Source organism: Mastomys coucha, unplaced genomic scaffold (assembly GCF_008632895.1).
Source record: "Mastomys coucha isolate ucsf_1 unplaced genomic scaffold, UCSF_Mcou_1 pScaffold15, whole genome shotgun sequence".
NCBI lineage: Eukaryota > Metazoa > Chordata > Mammalia > Rodentia > Muridae > Mastomys > Mastomys coucha.
In genome coordinates this window covers 45,432,391-45,455,040 of record NW_022196897.1, presented here as the reverse complement: position 1 = coordinate 45,455,040, position 22,650 = coordinate 45,432,391, and the positions used below count along the sequence as shown (strand labels likewise).

General features: G+C 41.4%; 1 protein-coding gene across 3 annotated transcripts in view; it reads left to right on the top strand.

Moving 5' to 3' along the window:
* Acvr1 (activin A receptor type 1) overlaps positions 1-22,650 on the top strand; it is a 117,834-nt gene that overhangs the window by 62,469 nt on the left and 32,715 nt on the right. For all 3 annotated transcript variants that reach the window (XM_031370309.1, XM_031370310.1, XM_031370311.1), the window contains one exon: positions 5,135-5,208. In XM_031370309.1, coding sequence (XP_031226169.1) covers positions 5,142-5,208 — 67 coding nt within the window. In that variant the 5' untranslated portion in view covers positions 5,135-5,141. The remainder of the gene's footprint in view (positions 1-5,134; positions 5,209-22,650) is intronic.

The following is a 22,650-nucleotide window of genomic DNA, read 5'->3' as shown; positions in this document are numbered from 1 at the left end:
GAGTCATGTAGGATCCAGGTGTCTTCCAGGCCAAGCATTAAGACTTGTTCAGCATAAAACAATGCCACTTTCCTCCTGTATACATGTTCTTCAGAAGTAAAATCATGCCTTTCTAAAATTTGGTTTTTAAAATCTGGTAGAATGTTTATTTTAATGTGAGTTCAATGTTCTATTAATTGTATTTTGCTTTCTAACATAGTACAGATCACTGGCTAAAGCCCACAGAGATAGATAGTTACTCAGAAATTCTCAAGGAGCACAAGGAGACCCAAGATTGTTAAACTTGCCAAGCAATTGAGGAATCCCTGAGTTCAGGGTTATTGAATTATTTTCATTTTCTGTGACCAAGAGAAGAGAAATTGAAAGTTTACTTTTAAAAAAATATATTTTCTTTTCTGCAGGTTTAAAAAGTAGAAATAGATATTTTATGATTTAGGTCAGTACTTCAGTGAATTGAGTGTTTATTTATTTTGGGATAGGCTTCTGCTCTTATAGGCCTAGAAATTTGCTGAGCAGCCCAGGCTGTTCTTGAACTTAGGATCCTTGATTGCCAGGATTATATATGTGTGCCACTGCTGTAGGCTTGATATAATTGACTCATGATCAGGAGATTCTCACACATTTCTCTTTCCTCATGCTTCCCTCTTCTTTGGAGTGTAATTTTTAGAAGGCAATTAGTGGGCAGGTGGAACATTCTAGACTGAAGAAAGTGGAGCCAGCAAGTGTTGCTGACACTTTTCTCCTGTGAAGTTTTTTTTTGTATTTTTTTTTTATGGATGTGATTTGAGTTGCTCTTAATTTATGGATTTGCTCTAGGGATTAAATTTATAAATGATCTTTTTCTGTCTTTTATAAGGATAAATCAGCATATGATAATGATGATAATCTATAAAAGGTATATTGGAGGCATAGTCTTTGTTGATTTGTGACATGAAAAATATGGTAGAGATGATTGGTCTGTTTTTGCATGCTTAAAATTATGAAAGTGTTGTTTATTTTGAAGTGTGCTTTTAACATTTATTGTTAATAAACTGAACCAAGCTCTTACTGAGATGATACATTGTAAAGTGTCCCCTTCCCTTGTAGGTGTACATGATGGCGGTGCTCATGCTTGATAATGCAAACTTAAATTGAGTGTGTTAAGTCAGGGCGATTTTAAGTATGAAATGAGCACCTATTTGGCTCAGCTGAAATGAGCAACATGGGGCTGTAGATTCTGCTCCCGGGGTTTGGTATCAGAGAGATGGTTGAAAGGCAAAATAGGTAGAAATATATCATTAATTGTATTTCACAAGGATGGAAACTCACAGCATAAGAAAAGAGCAATAGGAAGTGACATTTGTGTTGAGACTTAAAGGATGAACAGGAATTTAGCCAGGTTGGGCCTTGAAAGAAGAGTCCAACCCCAGAGAGGCTGATCATGTACCAAGCTCTAGAGAGAGGCAGGGAAGCTTGGAAGCCTAGGATGGGAGTTTCAGGGTGGGGGGATGGGGTTAGGGGACCCAAGGAAAGATGATGGCAGAGAACAGAAGGTTTGGTGACAGTGTGGGCGAAGAGTTACTTGGAACTTAGAGTGCCTTGGCTTGGTTCCCATTCTTGCCTTGCTCTCTAGCTTTCCCAGGGGTCCTCAAGATATACCACACTTGTACCCTAATGTGTGGAGATATAAATTGTAGAATACATGGTATAGAATATGTACATCATTCAATTTCCTGTCATGGGAACAAACTTCCTGAGATAAGAGATACAGGGTTTCACTTGTCAAATGGAGAGCCTTATGGGGGGGTGGTGGATATAAATTGCTTTTATGCATCTTATGTGGGTACTGGGGGCAGTGGCAGAGAAGTAGTAAAGGAAACAGTTCCCTTCATGGCCAGAAAGCAAAAGAGGAAAGAAAAGGCTCGGAGCCATGCAGTGAGGGCTTGCCTGCAGTGCTCTTAGGGCACCTCTTAGGCCTCGCCTCTTGAAGGGTCCATTGTCTGCCAGTGGTGCCAGTCTGAGGACCAAGTCTACACCATAGCAACCCATAAAACAGAAATAGAAAGACATTAAAGATTTGCTAACAGCAGAATCATATTATTAACGAAAGTCTTTTTTTTTTTTTAAAAAAGATTTATTTATTTTATGCATATTGTAGCTGTCTTCAGACACATCAGAAGAGGGCATCAGATCTCACTATAGATGTTTATGATCCACTATGTGGTTGCTGGGAATTGAACTCAGGACCTCTGGAAGAGCAGTTAGTGCTCTGAGTCATCTCTCCAGCCCAACAAAAGTCTTAATATATTAAATCTGATTTTTCCATTAGGCAGTGGATACTAGGTCCATTTTTCAAAAGTCTTAAAAAACATCTGAATTTGAGGAGACAATTTCATGTCACATTGACCTGAGTTTTGTCGCTGTTCTCCAGTAAGCCATGAAGGAGAAGCAATAGGAATATCTGATGCCAGGGCCTGTATTGTCACACTCTTCTGTGGTACTTGTATCTCTAATGTAATTAATCTCTCGGTGTTTTTTTTTTCCCTGATGTTAGAGCAGTTGCCATTTGGGGAAGGTTCATCTCATGATAATGAGCCAGTGTAGCCTGTGAGTCCACTTGAAGAGCTCCTGTGAGCTTTGTAAGCCAATCATGACTAGGATTTTTTTTATACACAGTCTCTCTGAAAGGTGCCTCTTTGACTCCCAGGACTGTCAGAGGAAACTGAGATTAATGCCAAGTAGAGCTGTCAGTTATTTACTACTTTATTGTATGAACATAACGTTATGAAAGCAAGCTCTGAGTGTTTTCATTCTACAACTCAAGGAGTTCCTTTGTGTGCCTCTTAGATACATGTAACCACATTGGAGTTGAGTGGGCTATTGCTGGAGACTGCCAGAAACACAATTTTAGGTATTAGTTGAAGGAAGGGGAGTTGAAGTCACTTAAGGTGGAGAGGATGTTTCTAAGCATCAGTTTCTTTTCTGTTATTTTGGTAAAATATCTTAGGTCATGTAATTTGCAAGAAAACATCTATCTATCTATCTATCTATCTATCTATCTATCTATCTATCTATCTATCATCTATCTATCTATCACCTATGTATCTATCATCTATGTATCTATCTATGTATTCATCCATCCATCCATCCATCCATCCATCCATCCATCCATCCATCCATCCACATCCATCTGATTTTGTTCTATAATCCAGGCTAACTTTGAACGTGCAATTCTCCTGTCTCTGCCTCACAAATGTTTTTTCCTGTATATAACATAACTAAGACATTTATTTTTATGGTGGTCATACTGGTGCTTGCCTCCAAGCTCAGTTTCAGGAGGTATACACACACACACACACACACACACACACACACACACACACACACACACACACACAGACACACAGACACACACACACACGGGGGGTGGGGGGGAGGGAGAGAGTAGGTGTCTGGAGAGTCCAATGGCATGGTTCTATCATTTGCTTAGCTTCTAAAGGTCTTCATATTGCAGCAGAGAACATTCCAGCGAGGCAGAATAAGAGTATTCACTTAGGTTTCTCTTCCTTCTAAGAAAATAATAATGCTATTCTTGGGACTCAACCACTACCACCTCATCATTTATTTATTTATTTTTTTGTTGTTATTGTTTATTTGTTGAGACAGGATTTTTTTTTTTTTGTAGCCTTAACTGTCCTGGAGATTGTTTTGTAGAGCAGGCAGGCCTTGAACTCAGAGATACACCTGCCTATATGCCTCCCAAGTGCTGGGACTAAAGGTGTATGCCACTATGCCCAGTCTTTCATTTAATCTTAACTGCCTATCTAAATCCTTTCTCTGAACACAGTTAATAGGGAGTGTGGTGACTAAATGGATCACTAAGAAAAATGATAATTTAGGATGAGCTGGTGGACACAGTCAGTGAAGGGCCTGCTGTACCAGTGTATGGACCTAGGTTTGATTCCTGACACCATAAAAATGATAGCTTGTGCTTATGAGTCACAGTGCTAGAGGGACAGAGATGTTTGTACACTTGGACTCATAGGTCAGATAGTCTACATTTATGAATGAGCCTCAGGTCTCAGTCAGAGACTGTGTCACAAACAAGGTGCATAGGTAAGGTGGACCTCTAGTTGTTGCAACTACCTGAACACAATTGCACACACACCTGAATACATACCTGAACACACACCCACATGCACACATGTGCACACTCTCCACAGACACATGGAAGATAATTTACCAGCTTTTGTCACTTTTGAAGGTGTAAACACGTGAATACATTGGCATGCCCATGGAGGAGCTATACAGTGTTCTTAACTTTGCTCTTCAGAAAATTGCCTCCCATCAGACTCTCATTAAATTCCTGATACCTGTAGGCATTACTTCAAGTAGCAAGGCTCTTAACTCAGAGAACTGAGCTTCTACCAACATAGTTCTGGGTTGAAACAGCAACTTGAAATTTCTCTCAGTTGTCTTATTTTGGCTCCATGACCATTTGCTATCCTGTAAATTGACATCATGTCACCTTCTGAAAATATTCCTGTCTTAATTGTGTCTATCCTCTTAAAATTCTAGCCATTTTAAATTAACAATTAATGTAGAAATGCCAGGTTTTGCAGTAGATGTGGAGTAAGAGAGTGCTTGTTTTCAATGAATTGTATGATGGTCTAGGTTCAACCTCCAAACCTTTAAAAAGAGAATCGAGGGCTCAGACACAGTGACTGGTCTTGCACTATTCAATTTCTTATCTTTATCATCATATTAGAATAGTGATCTTGGGCTTCTCAGTCTTTTAAAATATAATACCACCAATTTTGTGTTCAATAGGGTAGAATAGAATTCAAATCCATAGTTGTTCAGAGTTCTTTATCTTCAACTTTATTCTCTTTATTTTCTTATTGAGTTCTTCATTAGGAGGGTCGGCTCAGAGACTCAGCCAATAGAGGTCTTTGGCCAGAGGGAAATCTTAAGACCTATGAAGATTTGTTTAGCTCCATGGAAAGGAAGTATTCAAATGTGCTAAAAACCAAGGCGTTACAAATTGGATTGTAACTTGAAGGGCCCTTGATGGCATTTGAAGATGGTCTGTCTGACTTACTGTCACTTGTGTTAGTTTTTGTGTCTGACTCACATTTCTTTTTTCCTTCCACAGTTATACAATGGTAGATGGAGTAATGATTCTTCCTGTGCTAATGATGATGGCTTTTCCATCCCCAAGTATGGAAGGTACGTGACACACAGCTGTTTGGTTAGGATAATTCACTGTGTATTGTTTGGCTTACTGTAAAACATTTGGTCCTTAATCCTGTCAGACTTAACACACCCTTTGTATAATAAATATCTGGCAGTGTCCCTTGACTGCTTTAATGTGCAATTCTGATACATATTGCATCTTGATTTATGTGTGTATGCATGCCTGCAGTTTAAAGATGCCATTTAATACCATACCAGAAATAAAAGATGAAGGTGAAATAGACAGTTGTGTAATTAATAACAAAGTAGTATGTGCAAACAAATGTACTCTAGGCTGCCAGTCTTGCCTGAGCACATTAGATATTATGAAGCATGGTTCTCTCTGTTATTTGTGTATTTTCTTTCCACTCTTATGGATGTGCATGGTAAATGTGATCAAAATGTTAATTGGAGGTTGCAGAATGACGAGTTCCTAAGATTTCAGTAACTATCAGAATAGTTATTCAGCATAGTACTATATTTAATCTGTTGTATCATTTACTATGCTTAATTTTAGAATTTATTTCTTTATATTTTGTGTGTGTACACATGTATGTGAGCCTGAAGTGGCATGTGTAGGTCATAGGACAGCGTTCAGGAGTCAGTTCTCGCTGTCCACCAGAGGTTCTGTAGTGTGGGCTCTCAGGCTTGGCAGTGAGCACATTTAGCCACTGAACCACTTTGCTGGTCCTTACTGTGACTAATATAAATGAAACATCATAGAATAAGGGGGGGGAAGTAATATATTTAGAATTTGATGCTGTCTACACTTCTGGGTGTGGTGTTAGGAGAAATTTAGTTAGAATGTCAATGAAAGACAGATGTGTGACCCCGTTGGTAGTTTAACCTATCTGCAGCAAACACCATGTGTTAAAGGATCAGTGCTGTAGCAGGGGCTGGTCTAGCAAGAGGTCTTCTAATGACTGGGGGCTTGCCCTCCAAGAAGTTTGTTGGAGCCCTGCTCTTTCTTTCACATCCGATTAGGAGGTAAATTGTGTTCCTCTGCTTCCTGCTCCCAATATACTGTCTTGTATATTGTGTTCCTGTTTAGCAAAACTCCAGTGGCAATCATTCATGGGCTGCAACCGCCACAACTGTCAACCCAAACAGCCCTTTTCTGTTATTAATTTGATTACTTCAGGTATTTGTTATAGTTGTAGAAAGTTGACCAGCATAACTTCTGTTTATACAATAGTTTTATTTGGGGGAAGTTTAATATTTATCAGGACAGTGGACAACATACCTTGTGTTTTTATGTATAACAGTTAGATTTAATTTTGCAGATTGTTTAGGTAAATGAATGCGTTGAGCCACAATCAGAAGTTAAAATAATTATGAAGGCACGAGGATATAATCCCAGAATTGGGGACAGGAGGATCAGAAGTTGGAGGTTACCATTGAGCACATAGTAAATTTGAGATGAAGTTAGGCTACAGAAAACTGCCTCAAAACAACAAGCTTGCTATGACTCGGGCTGTGTACTTATCTTTGTCTATTTGTGCTGCTGTAACAAAATAGCTCAGACCAGATGCCATGTAAGCAGCAGACATTTATTTCTTATACTTCTCAGTTTGGGAAGGGCAAATTCAAGGTGCTGGGTGGGAGATTCACTGTCTGTTGAGGTCTCCTCACTTATAGGTGGTGCTTTTTCACTGTGTCCAATGGTGGAAGGACTGGCTATCTCTTTTATGAGGCCATTGTCCTAGTTTCACTTCTGTTGCTGTGATAAAATACCTTGACAAAAGCAACCTTAAGGTAGGAAAGGGTTTATATCCATGTACAATTCTAGGTTAGAGTTTACCACAATAGGGAGGTGAAGGCAGCAGGGACCTAAAACAGCTGGTTACATCACCTCCACCATCAAGAGCAGAGGGAAGTGAGTGTATGCATGCTCCCTTGCTTGTTTGCTATATTCTGATCTATTTTTTCTTTTACGTAGTTCAGTTTTCCCTGTCTAGGGAATGGCGCTGCCCACAGCAGCCTGGGTCTTCCCACATCAACCAACCCAATTAAAACAATTCCCCAGAAACATGCTCAGAGGTTAAGCCAACATGGACAATTCTTCATTGAGACTCTCTTCCTGAATGACTAGATAACCATCACAGATATACAATCATACAGTGATGGTCTATTGCTTGTCCTACCTTCCCTTCTATCACCACAGATTTTGAGGGGATATAAACATTCACACATAGCAGGAAACATTTTAGCTTATGATATAACCAGGCATTTGGAAGTCTTGGGCTTCTTACTTTTATTGATTCCTTCTTTCCCTATCTTGTTTCAGAAAAGCTGATGACTCTCTAGACCTATTTGAAAGCCACAAAACTGCTGTAGAAAAAAAGAAAGAAAAAAAAGAAAGAGTTAATGCTAATTCTGTGCAGTTATATGTCTTGCCTTTGCTTGTTGCTATGTAAATGTATTCCAACTACAAATCACAAACTCTGCCTCTGTGTGCATCAGAAGATGTCTATTTTGTACAAGTGCTTAGAGAGATTCTCAGCCTTGGTATGATCAGATGCGACATAAGTCTCATGCCCTGGGATATAGGGGTCTACTTTATATAATTGATTAGCTTCCAAGAAGGCAAATAATTAAACTAGTTAGAGTAGCTAAGTCTGCAGAAAAGTCAGTATTCAGTGTCCTAGGAGTTATTTTGTTGCACTTTTAGACTTATTACTTTGTTGGATCTGTTCCTCCTCTATCCATCCATCCACCTGCCTGCCAGTCTGTGTGTCTATCTATCCATCAATCTATCTCTATCATCTCTCTACCCTATTCCCACCTGTGTGTGTGTGTGTGTGTGTGTATGTATATGTGTCTCCATTTCTCTCTTCATTGTCCTCTTGGGAATCACAAATCCACCACATGCAGCAGTGTAACATAGCTAATAGTCTGGGACGTCTCTGAGTGTAAGATACAAACTGGGTTTGATGATAATAAAAGCATCTTACTTGGTTCTTTTTACTGTGAGAACATTTAGATTAGAATGACTAAGGTGGCTCTCATTTTGCTTCTGTTGGGCAGTGCTGCTGCAGCCCAGTCTGGTTATCTAGAGTCTGTCTAGACAGCTCTCAGCAATGAGTGTTATTAAAGACACTGTAATGCTCTGGTAGGGGTGCCAGGAGGTGCCCTACAGGATCCTGTTCTGCTAGTGCTGAAGGCATTCATAGGAGGAAGTGGCCTCTTCTTAAACACAGCTGGAGGAATTGATTGAGTTAGCACTGTTTTCAGCTGGTCATTTCTGGGGACTCATTACTTGGCCCCCTTTTAAAATTTTTTACTTAATGCTTTAATGGTCATTACTAAAAAAGTCTTAAGAGCATTGGAGATTAAGTTGTCTCCAGACTCTCCCTCTCCATATGCTATTAAACAGTGCTTTTTGGTTTCAGTTGAAATCAAGGGTTGACCTGCGGTAGAAGCAAGATAGCAAAGATTAGGAAAGCAGAAGAGAGGTAGAGTGGGAGCGAGTCAAGAGGGGGAAGAAGAATGAGGAAAGAGGGAGAGAGGAGGGGGAGGGAGGGAGGAAGGGCACTTGTGCAGAATAACCTTTCTTGTTTCTGTTTTGTTTTCCCCTGCTTCTAGCACCTAGGCTGTGCAGGGCCCAGAGATGACCGCTTTATTTTTAATATTTGTGAAAACTATACCACTTAGATCACACTACTTAGGATTTTCTATAAGTTCTGTTTTAACTCTCATGGTTTCTGAACTCCGAACACATTTATTTTCATTTCCCCAAACTACTCATTTCACTACATTTCTTTCTGTTTTACTGGCATTTTATACATAGTGATAGGATTCATGCAGACACCTCCAGGTAAGGATATCATGAGCTTTGACCATATCTTCCTCCCCATCTCCTCTTTCTTCTCCATCTCATTCCTCCTCCAGATAGGCAAATGCTTGACTACTGGAAAAGATAGTAAAAGCTCTTGTTCTGAGCTGATAGGGAAATGGATTGCCATTAAGATTTTCCTATTTAAAGACTACCACTACTACAGTGCTTATACTGACCGGAGTATGGAATGTTGTCCTTCTCTCATAACATTCTATGAGTACCCTAAGGTGAACTGTTCTTGTCACAATCATGGCTGGCTTGGGTGTTGGTCACTTCTTTCCTTGTTGTGACTTAACTTTATTACCTGTCAGGGGCATATTCTATAAAAGGCACTTTTTTTTTGTATGTATGTACAAAAATTTTAAACAAATCAAAACTGCTTATAATACATTCAACATCTGTAAAGTCAAATTTAGGTATAAAATGCTTAAGTAAAAGAGATTAATAATAGGAAAGATAATAGAAAATCTGGTGCTGAGTTTTGTAGATTACAAACTGAAAAGAAAATAGACTCCAATTTAATCTATGCTGAGCAGTAGAAGACTTCTAGTGACTATGTCATACTGAGTCCTCACAACATTCTATGGCACAAATAAAAGTCACAGGCATTTGTTGTAATAGATTGTGGTGTATAGACTTGGTTCATGAAACAAACAAATGCTACATGGTGGCATGCACCTGTACTCCTCAGGAGACTGAGGTAAGAAAATATCTTGAACACAAGAGTTCAAGATCAGCCAGGACAATACAGGGAGTCATTGTTACAATCAAGCCAGCAAACAAAGATGGAAGAGGACTAGACAGTCAGCTTGGGAGGAGTTGAGTAAGAACAGCCGAGTTGACCACCCAGCCCCAGCTTGGAAGGGGTGAGCTTATTCAGCAGTAAGTCCCAGAGGCTGAAAACATTCTAGTCCTATGTAAGATTGGACAGTGTCTAGAAGCTTCCAGGACTAGGCCTAGGCTAGCAGACAAGCAATAAGCTTCAGAGACAGCAGTTAATACAGGAAAATAAAAGTTACTGTTGCACTTCAAATATACCAAAACCAGTATACAGTACTACTAAATAGGTACAATTTTCATGTGCCAGCTTTTCTCTTATGTGTTTTTTAAATGTATTTATATTTCCTGTCTCACTCTCTACACCCCCTCCACCCATGATGCTGGGGACCAATGCTTATGTTTCTTAGATGTTGACTAGGAATTGGGTTAACATTTGGTAATAGGTCGAAAGCAATGACTGCGATAGCATTTGAATGCACTCTACAATATTCCCCAAGTTCTGCAGAACCAGTCAGGATGATACAAAATGAAAAGATTCCTTTTCCCCATCCAAATGTGGAGAATTAGAAAATGCTGTTTCTTATAGCTACCTTTTGACAGTTATAGGTAACATTTATTGGATAATTAGTATGTTCTAATTACTGAGCTTACTGCCTTATATTATTTCTCATATTATTATTTATTTTTCATAACCCTACACTACAGGATTTTTTCTTTTTTCTTTTTTAGATTGTACCTTTAGATTGATTAAAACTTCCGATGTTACACAGCCAACACAGGCGTAATAAGAGAAATGGTGCTTGTGAGCTTCAACTATTAATCCCCTTCAAAATTTTGCTATTTGTCTATTTATTTATTTATTTAATTTTGTTGTGAGTCAGTAGCATCTATCCACATTCATTTCCTATATGGTACGTGCTAGGATCCAGCTCAGTGCAGTTTGTTGGAGAGAGTAAGAAGCTCCAGCTGGCCAGTGATGCGGTCCTTTCACCTGGGCTTGTGATTTCCAGGTCTCTTGTCTGTCCTACGGGGAATCATCTCTCATTTTCATTATCCATACAACTCTAGCTGCAGGGAGAGTTTTGTTTGCTCTCACAGAGAAGAGCACTTCAGTTCTAATTACCTGTATATTCTTGCCTTTCCTTTCCACTAATAAGACTAATCACGCTCAAACACTGCCATTATGCCACCAGGGAGAAGGTGGAGTCTCTGACAAAAGTCTCTCCTTTTGTCCCTGTGTGTGTTTGCAGGTGGAAACCATCACACAAAGATGAAAATGGTGCACTGCTTTTTTAGAAGTATTCCAAAGCGGAGACAACCTCCAGTTTATTGACTTGACAAACCACGGTTAGATTTGAAGAACAGCAAGGAAGTCTCAACTTAGGCACAGTTTTGTTGCAGATTTTGCCCTTTAATTATTTTCTGTGTTGACTGAATTTCGGACTTTTCAGACCATCACTTACTCAGACTTTCCAGCCCAATTACCCAATGGAGGAGGGAAGGGATAAGTTCAATGGAGTTTTTGTTAGGGCCCACAAAGGTGCCCCTCTTTGCCAGTGGGGGGAGAATAGAATGAACCTTTCTTTGAGTTTCTCGTTATTGAGGCTTCAGGAAGTTCTTGAAGGGGTGAATGAGTGTAAAAGAAAGGTCTCAGTATTGAGTCTGTTGCTCCCATTTCTTGTTACTGTACTGTCAATTTATCCCTTTTGTTCAGAAGAACATTTTTTGCTTTACCATATCATCAAATTAGTTTCTTAAAGGAAAGAGATGTGAGATGCAGTAGACTGTTTGCCATCAGTAGGACCTAAGTTGAACTATCCGATGCCACACACTCTCTCAAAGTTGCTTCCATTTTTGTTTGTTTGTTTGATTTGTTTTGTTTTTTTATCAAGTTTTCTCTTGTAACAAAGTGATTGTCTTTGAACTGATGCAAGATAAGCAGTTTAATGAAGGTTTCTTTTAGCCACTCCTTCTTGGGAAATGTTTGCTTCCACCGTAAACTAGAGCCACATCCACTAATTTCAGTGGAGACTTTAAGAGCAGAGTGGGTAGTACTCAGCAAAACTAGAGATCAAATAAAATCACGAATGGAACAAATATGCAGGCAGATGAGGTGATTTTGCTTGTGGTCAACCATGGTATATAGGGCAAAAATGTCCAGGCCTTCTCTTTTGTGAAGGTGGCCTCTAATGTGTGAGAGACCATTTTCTCTATAGAAAAACTAATGACAACAGGACACAGGAGGCCTGTCAGGTGTCATGTCTACATCTTTCACATTCGGGAGGGCAGGGGCAAAAGTACTGTGAAAAAAGATTTAGAAATTAATTTGCAAATCTTAAAGCACTGCTAACTGCCCTTTAGAACTCCCCCCTGTAGTCTGGGCTGACCCAGGCAAGCTTCCATAGATAAGGTATATTCCTAATTGTCATAATTATCCAGAACTCAAGCCATTCCAAGATCATGTAAGACACAAGGCCATGTGCTTTTCCTAATTCTCACTATGACTCATGGCCAGAAACATTTGGGGTAGGACCCAGGGCAAGCATAGAGATCCACTTATTTGAAAAGCATCATAAAACAATAACTACTTTTATTCCTTCTCTTCTTTAATTTAATCCATTATTTTTCACAGAAAAACAAAACGAAATGAAATGAAACGAAAAAACAAAAGTCTAGCTTGCCTTTGCTACTGTGTAATGGGTTAAAACTGTAGCTTTATAGGGAAAAGCCCTATGAGCTCTCTAAAAATCTGACTCCCAACCTTAGCCACTGAAACTGTTCTAGAACCTAGATTCTATCTGTCTGTCTGTCTGTCTGTCTGCCTGTCCGCCCGTCCGTCTGTCCATCCATCCATCCATTCATTTTTTACAATTTCCTCCTCTCTTTCCAAGCCAGTTGACTTGACAGGAAGAGGGAAGTTTATATTTGCACCTTTTCAGCCTGGGTCACAACCCTAGGTTAGCTGTGCCCTATGCCTTGATTCTAATCAGTTGAATCTAAGCCCAGGAGGAGAGTATCTCCCAGAGCTAATGCTGCAGATAGGGCTTTTGTGGGTTAGTGTGGAACATGAACTTGCTAGGATATGTGTATTTGGGGGGGGGTGTTGGAGGGAGAGAAGGAACAGGACTAAGACAGGAAGATGGTTCTCTTGGGAATATGGCAACGAAATTCACCTTAAACAACAGCTTCTCTTCTGTAGCTTTTATTCAAATAGTAGTTTTGTTGAGAGGGGCTGTAGAAATGGTCTCTTCCCCCTTCTCTTGTTTTGTCTTCTGAGTTTTGGTTCCTATTCTAGGACAAATTGAAAACCACAGAAACCCACAGATTTATTCAGAGAAGTTATGACGAATAGAAAATGACAGCACTCCACAGTTGGGTTTTGAATTAGGCTTATGAAATGTAAGATCCTGCAGAATGCTCTGTAGCCTTTTAGTCATGATTCCCTTCCCCTTGACTTCAGGAATGCACAGTTTTAGTTCTGCAAGTTAGGATAGTGCTTGATGGTCTGATGGTGTCAGTTAAAATGAATCTGAAGGGAAGGTTCTTGGCTGGGTACAGGAATCAGGAAAGAGACACAACCAATTATCGTCATTGAGCCATCTTTCTTTCTTTGCGTAGCTGTGTGAGCATTTCACCTTTCTGTGTTTTTTTTATCATACTGTACAATGGAGGCAGACCCTACTTCCACCTTGTTGGTACAAGGAAATACATGAAGCAAGCTGTTCATTTTAAAAGCCCAGGTCTGGCCTAATCTCTCTCTTTTTCTATATCTCTAGATCAGGATGTAACCCTCAGCTACTGTTCCTGCACATGCTCCTGCCATGCCTTCGACACAGTGATAATGGGACTATGTAAACAAGCCCCCAGTTAAACTCTTTTATAAGAGATGCCTTGGTCATGGTAGACCAGCAATAGAACAGTGATGGAGACATCTATCATTAGTGCTCAGTAAACATTTCACAAACAAATAAAAAATGCGCTCTCTCTCTCTCTCTCTCTCTCTCTCTCTCTCTCTCTCTCTTTCTCTCTCTCATTTATTTTGAGTTTAGAACAAGAGTTGGTTAAGAGCCTTTAGTCAATGAGTTACCTGTGAACATGAGCTATGAACACAGCTGCATCTGTGATGTACATGTAAGAAGTGGATTCTCTAACTCCCAGTGAAGGAGTTAGAGAAAGGACCAATGGAGCTGAAGGGTTTGCAGCCCCTTAGGAGGAACAACAATATGAACTAAGTAGTACCCTCAGAGCTCCCAGGGTCTCAACCACCAACCAAGGACTGCACATGGAGGGGTCTGATTGTTCTGGCAGTATGTGTATAGTAGAGGATTGCAAATTCGATCACCAATAGGAGGAGAGGACCTCGACCCTGTGAAGGTTCTGTGCCCCATTGTAGGGGAATGCCAGGGCCAATAAGTGGGAGAGGGCGGGGTGGCAGGCATGGGGAGGGGGGAGGCAACAGGGGTTTGTTTTTGTTGTTTCTGTTTGTTTCTTTGTTTTTTGGAGGGGAAACTGTGAAAGGAGAAATTTACATGTAAATAAAGAAAATATCTAATAAATAAATAAAAAAAAAAAAGAAGTGGATTCTGATGTCCAGAAGTCACAACCCAGCTGGGTAAACCTGAGGTTACAGCACAATCCTCCCTGTACAGGAGGTTCTCACCTCAGAGGTTGGGGTTGGCCGTCCAGAGAGGAAGTGCTGTAAGGACAAACAGGCATTGAACTGGCAAGGAAGGGATTCAAGAGTGCCTTAAGGCAGGAGATGGGTAGAGTTCTGAGAAGTGGGAGCACGGGGTAAGGGGTGGTAAGGATTGTGAGCAATGAGAATCAGGGGAGGGAGTCCTCAGGCTTGAGAGTTCTAGACCTGCAAGAGTGACTAAGGTGATTGCTGTTGAAGGCAGTAGTGAGTTACAGAATAGGTTGATGGGGAGAGATCACGGGCCCTGGCAAGATGAGGAGAAGGAATAAGAAAAGTAAGTCCTTCCATGGTTCATACATGTATTCATTTATTTATTATTTTGTGTGTGTGCACGTGGACTCACATGCCATGGTGTGTGCATGGTGATCAGAGGACAGCTTTTTGCAGTAAGTTCCCTACTTCCAAATTCACGTGGCTTCTAGGGATTGTACTCAGGTCATCAGGCTTGCGCTCTTACCCACTGGTCTATGTCGCATGCTGTTTTGAAGCAAGCTGATCCACATGCTGTACTTTCAGAGGCATCCCACGCAACACAACCAAGTTGGGGCAACTGAAAAAAAAAACCAACCCCAAACAAGGAGATTCACAAAGTAAAGCTTCATTACACGTAGCTCATATATAGTAAAATGATAGCAGTCCAGCAATAATAACCCAATCATTCCACAGCCAGACTTCTTATGGAAACAAGTCTGGGTTGCTGACTTTTCTAGCAGCTTTTGCAGGACATTTAAAGCCTTCTTAGCTGGCCCTTTGTTCCCATGTTGCCATGGAGTGTCAATAAGAGCAGCTCAGAATAACCCAGACAGTGAACTGAGAGGTACAGCTTGCTCACTGGCATGCCGGCTGGCCAGGTTACACTGTTTTCCTTGCTCTCATCTTGGGAGGAGCACTGGGCAGCTGGTTGGCTTGGCAGCTGGGCAAGGTGCATGCATGTCTGTTGGCTGCCCAGAGTTTGAAATACAACCAAGACTTGCCTCCCTTCTGAGCATGGCAGCTGATAGCATCTGAAAATTGTTCACCGAGCACCTGTCCCTTTGTATACTACTAGCACCTGGCCGACTGCCATTTAGGGCAATGTGGAATCGCTTATGTAGACGGGTGAGGTGCCGAGCAGATTTTAATAGTTTGTAGGAAGATCTGGGGACTTTAGTCCTACTTAAAGAATGAAAAGAACAAAACAAACAAATAAAGAAGAAGCATGCAAGCAGCCATAAATTTTGAGCAGGTTCTTGTGGTTGGTGGGGTCTTAGTGAGCATCTATGTCAAGCATGATTCTGGGGGTTCCATATCTCTCTGGGCTCAGCTAAATAGTGATCTAATAGACTACAATGTAAGTTTCTCTTAGGAAGAAGAGCAGGCATAATTTCTGCTTTAGAAAGTAAAGCATTGAGTTAACCTGTTTTTTTCCATCTCATGACTGATCTTCAATGTCCAGTGATTGTCAGTGGATGGCTCCTAATAGGGTTTCCTTGTTAAGCCATTATCTCTCAGGATTGTGGGCTCTCGTGTTTACGGAATGGAATCCCACTGTGCTGAGCACTGTCTCTCCCTTTGAAATTCCTTCCAGTTCCTTCTGGGTTCTCATTTCTTCAGTGGGCTCTGCAAGGAAATACTTCTGAAATGACTGCTGGTCTTAGAGCTACTATTTAAAAGTGACCCTTCAGAGATACTTGGGTTATCTTTAGGCCGTCAGTGATCCTGTGGCTACAAGAGCCAAAGGAAGTCTGCGGAAACTCTTGCCTGTTGTGTTTAGATAGTCTTGCTCCCCAGCCAGAGGCCTCGTGACACATCTCAGATTTAGTGGTGTTCCTCTGCCAAGGTCCAAGATGATTGGAAAAGCTAGCAATGGCTCAGCATACTGCAGAGATTGAGGTGGGAGGGTTGAAGGAGCAATCCACACATAGCCATGTGAGAAAGGCTTTCTCTTTCCACACTGAGTGTAGGCACCTGGAACCTATCTTTGGGCCGGGGCTAAAAGAGAGGCTCAAAATGGCCCAAACTCAACCTTCTCATGGTGATGATAGTGTCTTTATTCTATGACTAATAAGCCAGTTTTCTCCAACGTGTTGACTTTTTTTTTTTTTTTTTTTTTTTTTTTTTTTTTTTTTTTTTTTTGATCATTTACATTAGACTGATACAGAAGGAGTTTCTGAGATTGCAAACATCGGCACAAATATACGCAAGGCATACACATATGCAACCAGGAGCATGGGATCCTGTCTCTGTTAGCCAGCAATGAGACTCCAAACTATATCAGGACTTAGGAATGAATTAGGAAATTGGGTGGAATATGGAAGTAACAGTAATAGAAGTTTGGAATGTGTTCAAGTTCTTTCTCATTTTCTTAACTGTTAATTACTTTATCTCCATCTAGGATAGATGAAAGAAGTCTTGACTTCATTGTTTTCTTTGCTTCCCAGGGGTGGCATAGGGTAAGGAACAAGAGAAGAGAATTTACTAGTTCAAGACATTTTTATGTTCACTTTCGGGCACTGCAGCAGGCCTCCTCTGGAACTTGTTAAGCAAACTGGAGCCCTGCACAATACCGGGAGGGTTCATCTCTGGCTAAAATATCCCCGAAGGATATTTTCTCTGGTTTCTAGGTCCCACGTTGGTGATCGGGAAGGGATCTGGCTCCTGAGTCCCTATCAAAGGTTAGAACAGGATACAGGGAAAAGAGCTACAAAGGGAGCCACCGAGGCATTTAGCCACTCCTTCACTGGCCAGCCTGTATAGAGAGGTCCTTGTTTAAGTTTTTTTTTTTTTTGTCAAAACTGAAAATTTCAGTTTAGAGGTGGGCCACCTCAGAGGCAAGCCCACAGAAATGGAGAAGTGACAGAAGTAGCTGGCCACGACAGGACCTCTCCCTGTACCGCCACAGTGTCCAGGCCAAGATGGAGGGATCTCCCACCTTCTGCTCCTATCTCTTTCCAAATCCAAAGAGAACAACTTCTCGGAACCATTCCTAATTCACTGGGACTGTGCCCTTCGTCCTCCAGGCTCTCTCACGCTCCCTAAAGTGTGGTTTTATTCAGACACTGGTACTGGCTTGTGCGGAACGACAGTCTGTTTGGCTCATGAAGATACTCTTCTAAATGTAATTCCCTTCAGGCCTGTAACCCTTTGTTCTGTGAAGCCTTGCTTCAAGAGTCTTGAAGACAAAGTGAAGAGGTGTAGTTATCCTGTCATTTTCTTCCAGGCTGAGGAGTTGCCTAGGTTAAATGAAGTTAAGTCCGTGCTGCTTTCAGAGGGTCATAAGAAAACATGGGAAAGCCTGGCCAATAAATACAGTGTCTGGTCACTGCCCATAGTGTTTCTTAATCCCTTCGACACTTGAACACAGGCTGAACTTTGGGAAGTGTAGCTGCTGTAATAGGCTTCGTATATGTGGATTACTTCAGAAACAAGGAGTCAGCCCAGGCACACATTAAACAGATGCCACTTCCCCCTATCCCACTGGGCTTCAGCAGTTCAACTCCAGGCTGACATAGGGAATACTTATCATGTGCAGCGAAGCAGTGAAAAGGGAGGACTTACTCCTGCCCATCCCTTCCTAGGAAAGGCAGCAGAGACCAAGGGCAGATTTTCTCTGTGGAGCAGCCAGGTGCTACATGGATCTCTCTAAAGCAGTTGGCCTTGAAGGCACTTACTGTGTGTTAAGGACCTTGATCACAGGAGCATCCTAGCAGCCCAAAGTCCACAAAGCAGCCGGCCAAATGAAGACCACCCGCAAAGCCCAGCTGTTTTATGAGTACATTAAAGAGTTCCTTATTTACTTCTGGCCTCTGGTAAACAAACAAGCGCGTGCGCGCATACACACACACACACACACACACACACACACACATGTTCTCATAGAAAGTGCTGATTTTTCCACACATCGGGAGCCTGAGTAGTGAACAGACTCAGTGGTGTGAGGAGCCCCTCTAGGAAGAAATGATTTGCACGGACATGCCAGTAGGTGACTAAGCTTTGCCTGGAGGATCTGTGTTGACATTTGAAGACTTTATGGGCCCAGTCTGCTCTGAAAACAGCTTCAGGTCTCTTCCTACCCCTGAATGTTTTCTGTGAATGGAAAATTCCTGCTGAAGCAAATGTCTACCAGGTTGGTACTGCCAACTAATGGAGGCTGCTGCTGGTAGCTGTGGGTTCCATCCTCAGCTCAGTTGTTGAGCACCAGAGCAAAGGGCCATCAGTCCTGGAAGATTCAAGTGCTGGGCTCCAGCAGGCCAAGTGGGATCCTCTCGGTAGATTCAGAGCTGTTGTCGAGGGAGTAAACATCCACATGGAAGGAAGGGCTCTACAAAGAAAGGACTGAGATTCTGTACCAGAAAGAGGCTTCCTGAGGACTCCCAGGTTCTGAAGAGCGCAGGGTGGAGAGCTGGATGAGTCAGACTATATAGCCTATCTTGGGAATAATGGAAGCCAGAGACCATCAGGTCTGTGTGGTTGCATGAATGGGCATGCCACTCGTGGAGTTAGAGAACACTCAGGAGGAGCACGTTTGGAGCAGTTACATCTTGAGTTCCCAGGTCTTGGCCTTTCTGTTGTTGTTCTATTTCAAAGTTGTTTTTTTTTTTTTTTTTTTTTTTTTTGACAATCTCTAGTCTCTCATAACTCTTGAAATTTATTAGTTTTTTGGCTTTACAACTTTACTGGGTATCAGTATTTCTGCTTTTTTTTTTTTAAAGAAAGGAATAATATGCTGATTTCCTAAAGGAATATGTAGACTAAGAGTGCATTTGGGCCCCTGGTGTATTTTGTCCCTGAATGTATGTAGCCTGCCTTCTTGCCAGAGGATCAAGTGCCCTTCAGTAGGCATTCCGGATAGACCTTTGTGTTTCTGTCTGAGGAGCAGGCTTGCTGGCAATGAAACCTGGCATTGCAAAATCCTTCCTTAAGCCTTTGTTTAATGCCAGAGATCTCAAATACTTGCAGATTCTGGAGAGGTGCCAAACGGTGCTCCCAGATTAGGAGACGAGTGGAAGTACTCCCATGATCTATAAACCTAATATAAACTGCCATTTCACATGAATGAATCGTTTGGACTGTTGGAAGGAGGCCAAAGATGTTTGGAGTTCCCTTCTTCAGCTTATACAACTTCTGCACCATTGGGCTTTTACAACCACCTTCTAATTACTGCATCATTATTTGTACTGCTTTGAGGTAAGCTTGTTAAGAACTCAGCCTGTCCCCATTTGCTGACCCTTAGCACAGGGTCCTGGCTCATCTGTCTTGTATCAAAGGTCTTAATGGGAAATATGGCTTTCACGCACCCTATAGAATGATAAATCTGTTTGAAGACCTTAAGCATTACACAGCACACTGTGAAGCACATAGAGACAGAGGAGTCTGCAGTCTCACGCACATCTCAACTGCTGAAGCCCCAGGTCAACACAAATGTGAATAATTTTGCTGCAAAACACAAGACTGTCCCAGCTATGAACAGTCTGGAGAAGTCCCTGGTGCCCTTTGCCAGTCTGGACTCATCTCCTAGTAGGTGTGTCCAGATGGTGACTGAGCCTTGCCCAGAACAAGAAAAATCTTTTTAAAGATTTGGCAGCTGTGAACTTCCTAGGGACTCTCAGCTTGTGCCCTTGGCTTTGCAGAGCAACCCCGATCTTCTACCACCCTGGTGGCTTACTCCCTGGATGAGGAGAAGCCACTATCCTCTGTGGTCAGAATTCTCCAGTCTGTTCCCAGCCAGCTCCAGCTGTGAGCATTTTCACACGGCCCTGATTCTGGTGATACAAAGAGCAAAGAGCGAACTGAGCCAGCCATAACACTGAGTAATGCCGGGAGGTGCCTTCTAGAACAAACAATGTGGGTGAGCTGTGCAGAGAGGGAATACCTCTGGCATGACATTTAAATTACTGAATTATTTAAATGAATGTCAATTAGGCAGAGTAGGCTTGCTACCTTCTGCCAGGGCACTTCCTGGTTATTCACACAGGCAGGTGTAAAACTTTATTCACTTCAGATATCACACTTCCTGTTGCACCACAGACACATGACACAATTATCTACTTCTTGATGTCTGTGGTACTGATATCAGAGTCTAAGAGGTTCAGAACCCACACATTCTTATGGGTAGCCCCAAAGGTGTCCCCTAGCCCAACACCCCGCCCAGATAAAATATTACAGGTCCACACATGTTATAGTGAATGTTAAGTTTGACCAGACTGAAAAAGTGAGTCATGGGTACTTTGAGGCTTGCTGTACGTCTCTGAGTTGTGGATATTAAAACCTAAGCATGTTCCAGCTTCTACCTCCCTTTTAGCCTTTGCTGAGTTAGTAATCTTAATTCAGAAAATCACTTTGGCATCTCTTCAAACTAACCCAGGCTGTCAGATGAAATTGCCATAGTGTGTGTGTGTGTGTGTGTGTGTGTGTGTGTGTGTGTGTATCTGGGAGCTGTCATTCTTAAATTATGAATTTAAGGTCTTCATTTATATTTGTATGTATTATAAAGTAAATACATAAAGGACTTGCTAATTAACTTTATGGGAATGTACCAATTAAGGAAACGAAATGTTGGGAGGACAGTGTAAGAGAACCAGATTCGGTGAAGGTTTTGTACTCAGTGCTGCCTGGGCTTGGCTCCTTGTTCCCTATCAAAGATAGAGTGATGTCCCACTAATAGGCGTTTTCCTCTGGCTACTTTTCTTTGCCTTGAGTGGGGAGAGCAAGGGTATGTAAACCATGGGTTTTCTGTCTCCAACAGAAAAGCAGTCCAGTCCATAGCTCTTATTTCTGTCTGTCCAACTGTAAGAAGTATGTAGGCGGTTGAAGGAGACTTAGTGAGACTCTGCAGGAGTAAATGCTGATTGGGGTTAATGCTGCTTCACGCCTGTGTAGACTGCACAAGTGAGTTTAGTGAGTTGAATTTCACTATATATTAAAGTTACTTGAGGCCTCTTGCTTCGGGTGAAATTCTTTAGGTTATAGTCCAAACGTCTGTCAGACTCTTGTCAAAAACAAGAGACCCTGGGAAAGTGGTGTTTTTTTTCCTACGTCTATGGATATAGAGTTTAGTTTAGGCTGCAATTTTGAAACTAGCTCACATTAGGATCATATTATTAGAACCACAAGGTGTGACTCTTTGGTGCCTTGGACCATACAGTTATGTATGTGTGTTGGTTTAGTTCTTTGTTTATTGTGATGCTGTGGATGAGTGGTTCTCACTCTGTGGGTCATGGCCCCTTTGGGGGTCAACTGACCCCTTCATAAGGGCTGCCCAAGACTATTGGAAAATCCAGATATTTACATTATGATTCATAACAGTAGCAAAATTATAATTATGAAATAGCAATGTCCTAGTTAGAGTTTCCATTGCTGTGAAGAGACACCATGACCACAATAACTCTTATAAAGAAAAACATTTAATTGAGGCTGGCTTTTATGTTCAGAGGTTTAGATGGCAACAGAAAGCTAATGAGACACTAGGCCTTGCTTAAACTTCAAAACCAGACCCCTATGATACTTCTTCCAACAAAGCCATAGATACTTCAATAAGGCCATGCCTCTTAATAGTGCCACTCCCTATGGGCCTATGGGAGCCATTTTTATTCAAATCACCACAAGCAACAAAAATAATGTTATGGTTGATGGTCACAACCACATGAGGAACTATATTAAAGGGTTGCTACCTTCGGAAGGTTGACAAGTACTGCTGTAGGTAAATCTAGGGTACCTCTCTCATGCATCATGTGCTCGTCTGTGAGCTGGACCCCCATTCCCTGACCATCCATTCTATAGGCCCAGTGATAAATGAGATCTTTACAATTTGTTGTTATTTATGGTATTCCTTATATACAATATGGTGACTTAAATGTATTTGATTATCCATTACCACTCTGTGAAATAGTCACTCTTTATCTTATATTCATTTAACTCTTCCTCACAACACTAACGCTTCATTCCCCAACCCAGTATCAGGCAGATATACTTTTCAGTATATTAGGTATGTTATTGGATATATATGATTAAAAATCATTTACAGTGAAAGTGTTTGTGTTTTAAATTTGCACCAGTTGCCTTATTTCACTCTTTAAAATACAGTCATGAAATTCTCTTTCAGGTCACACACAAGTCAATGTGATGCCATTAACTTTACCCACAA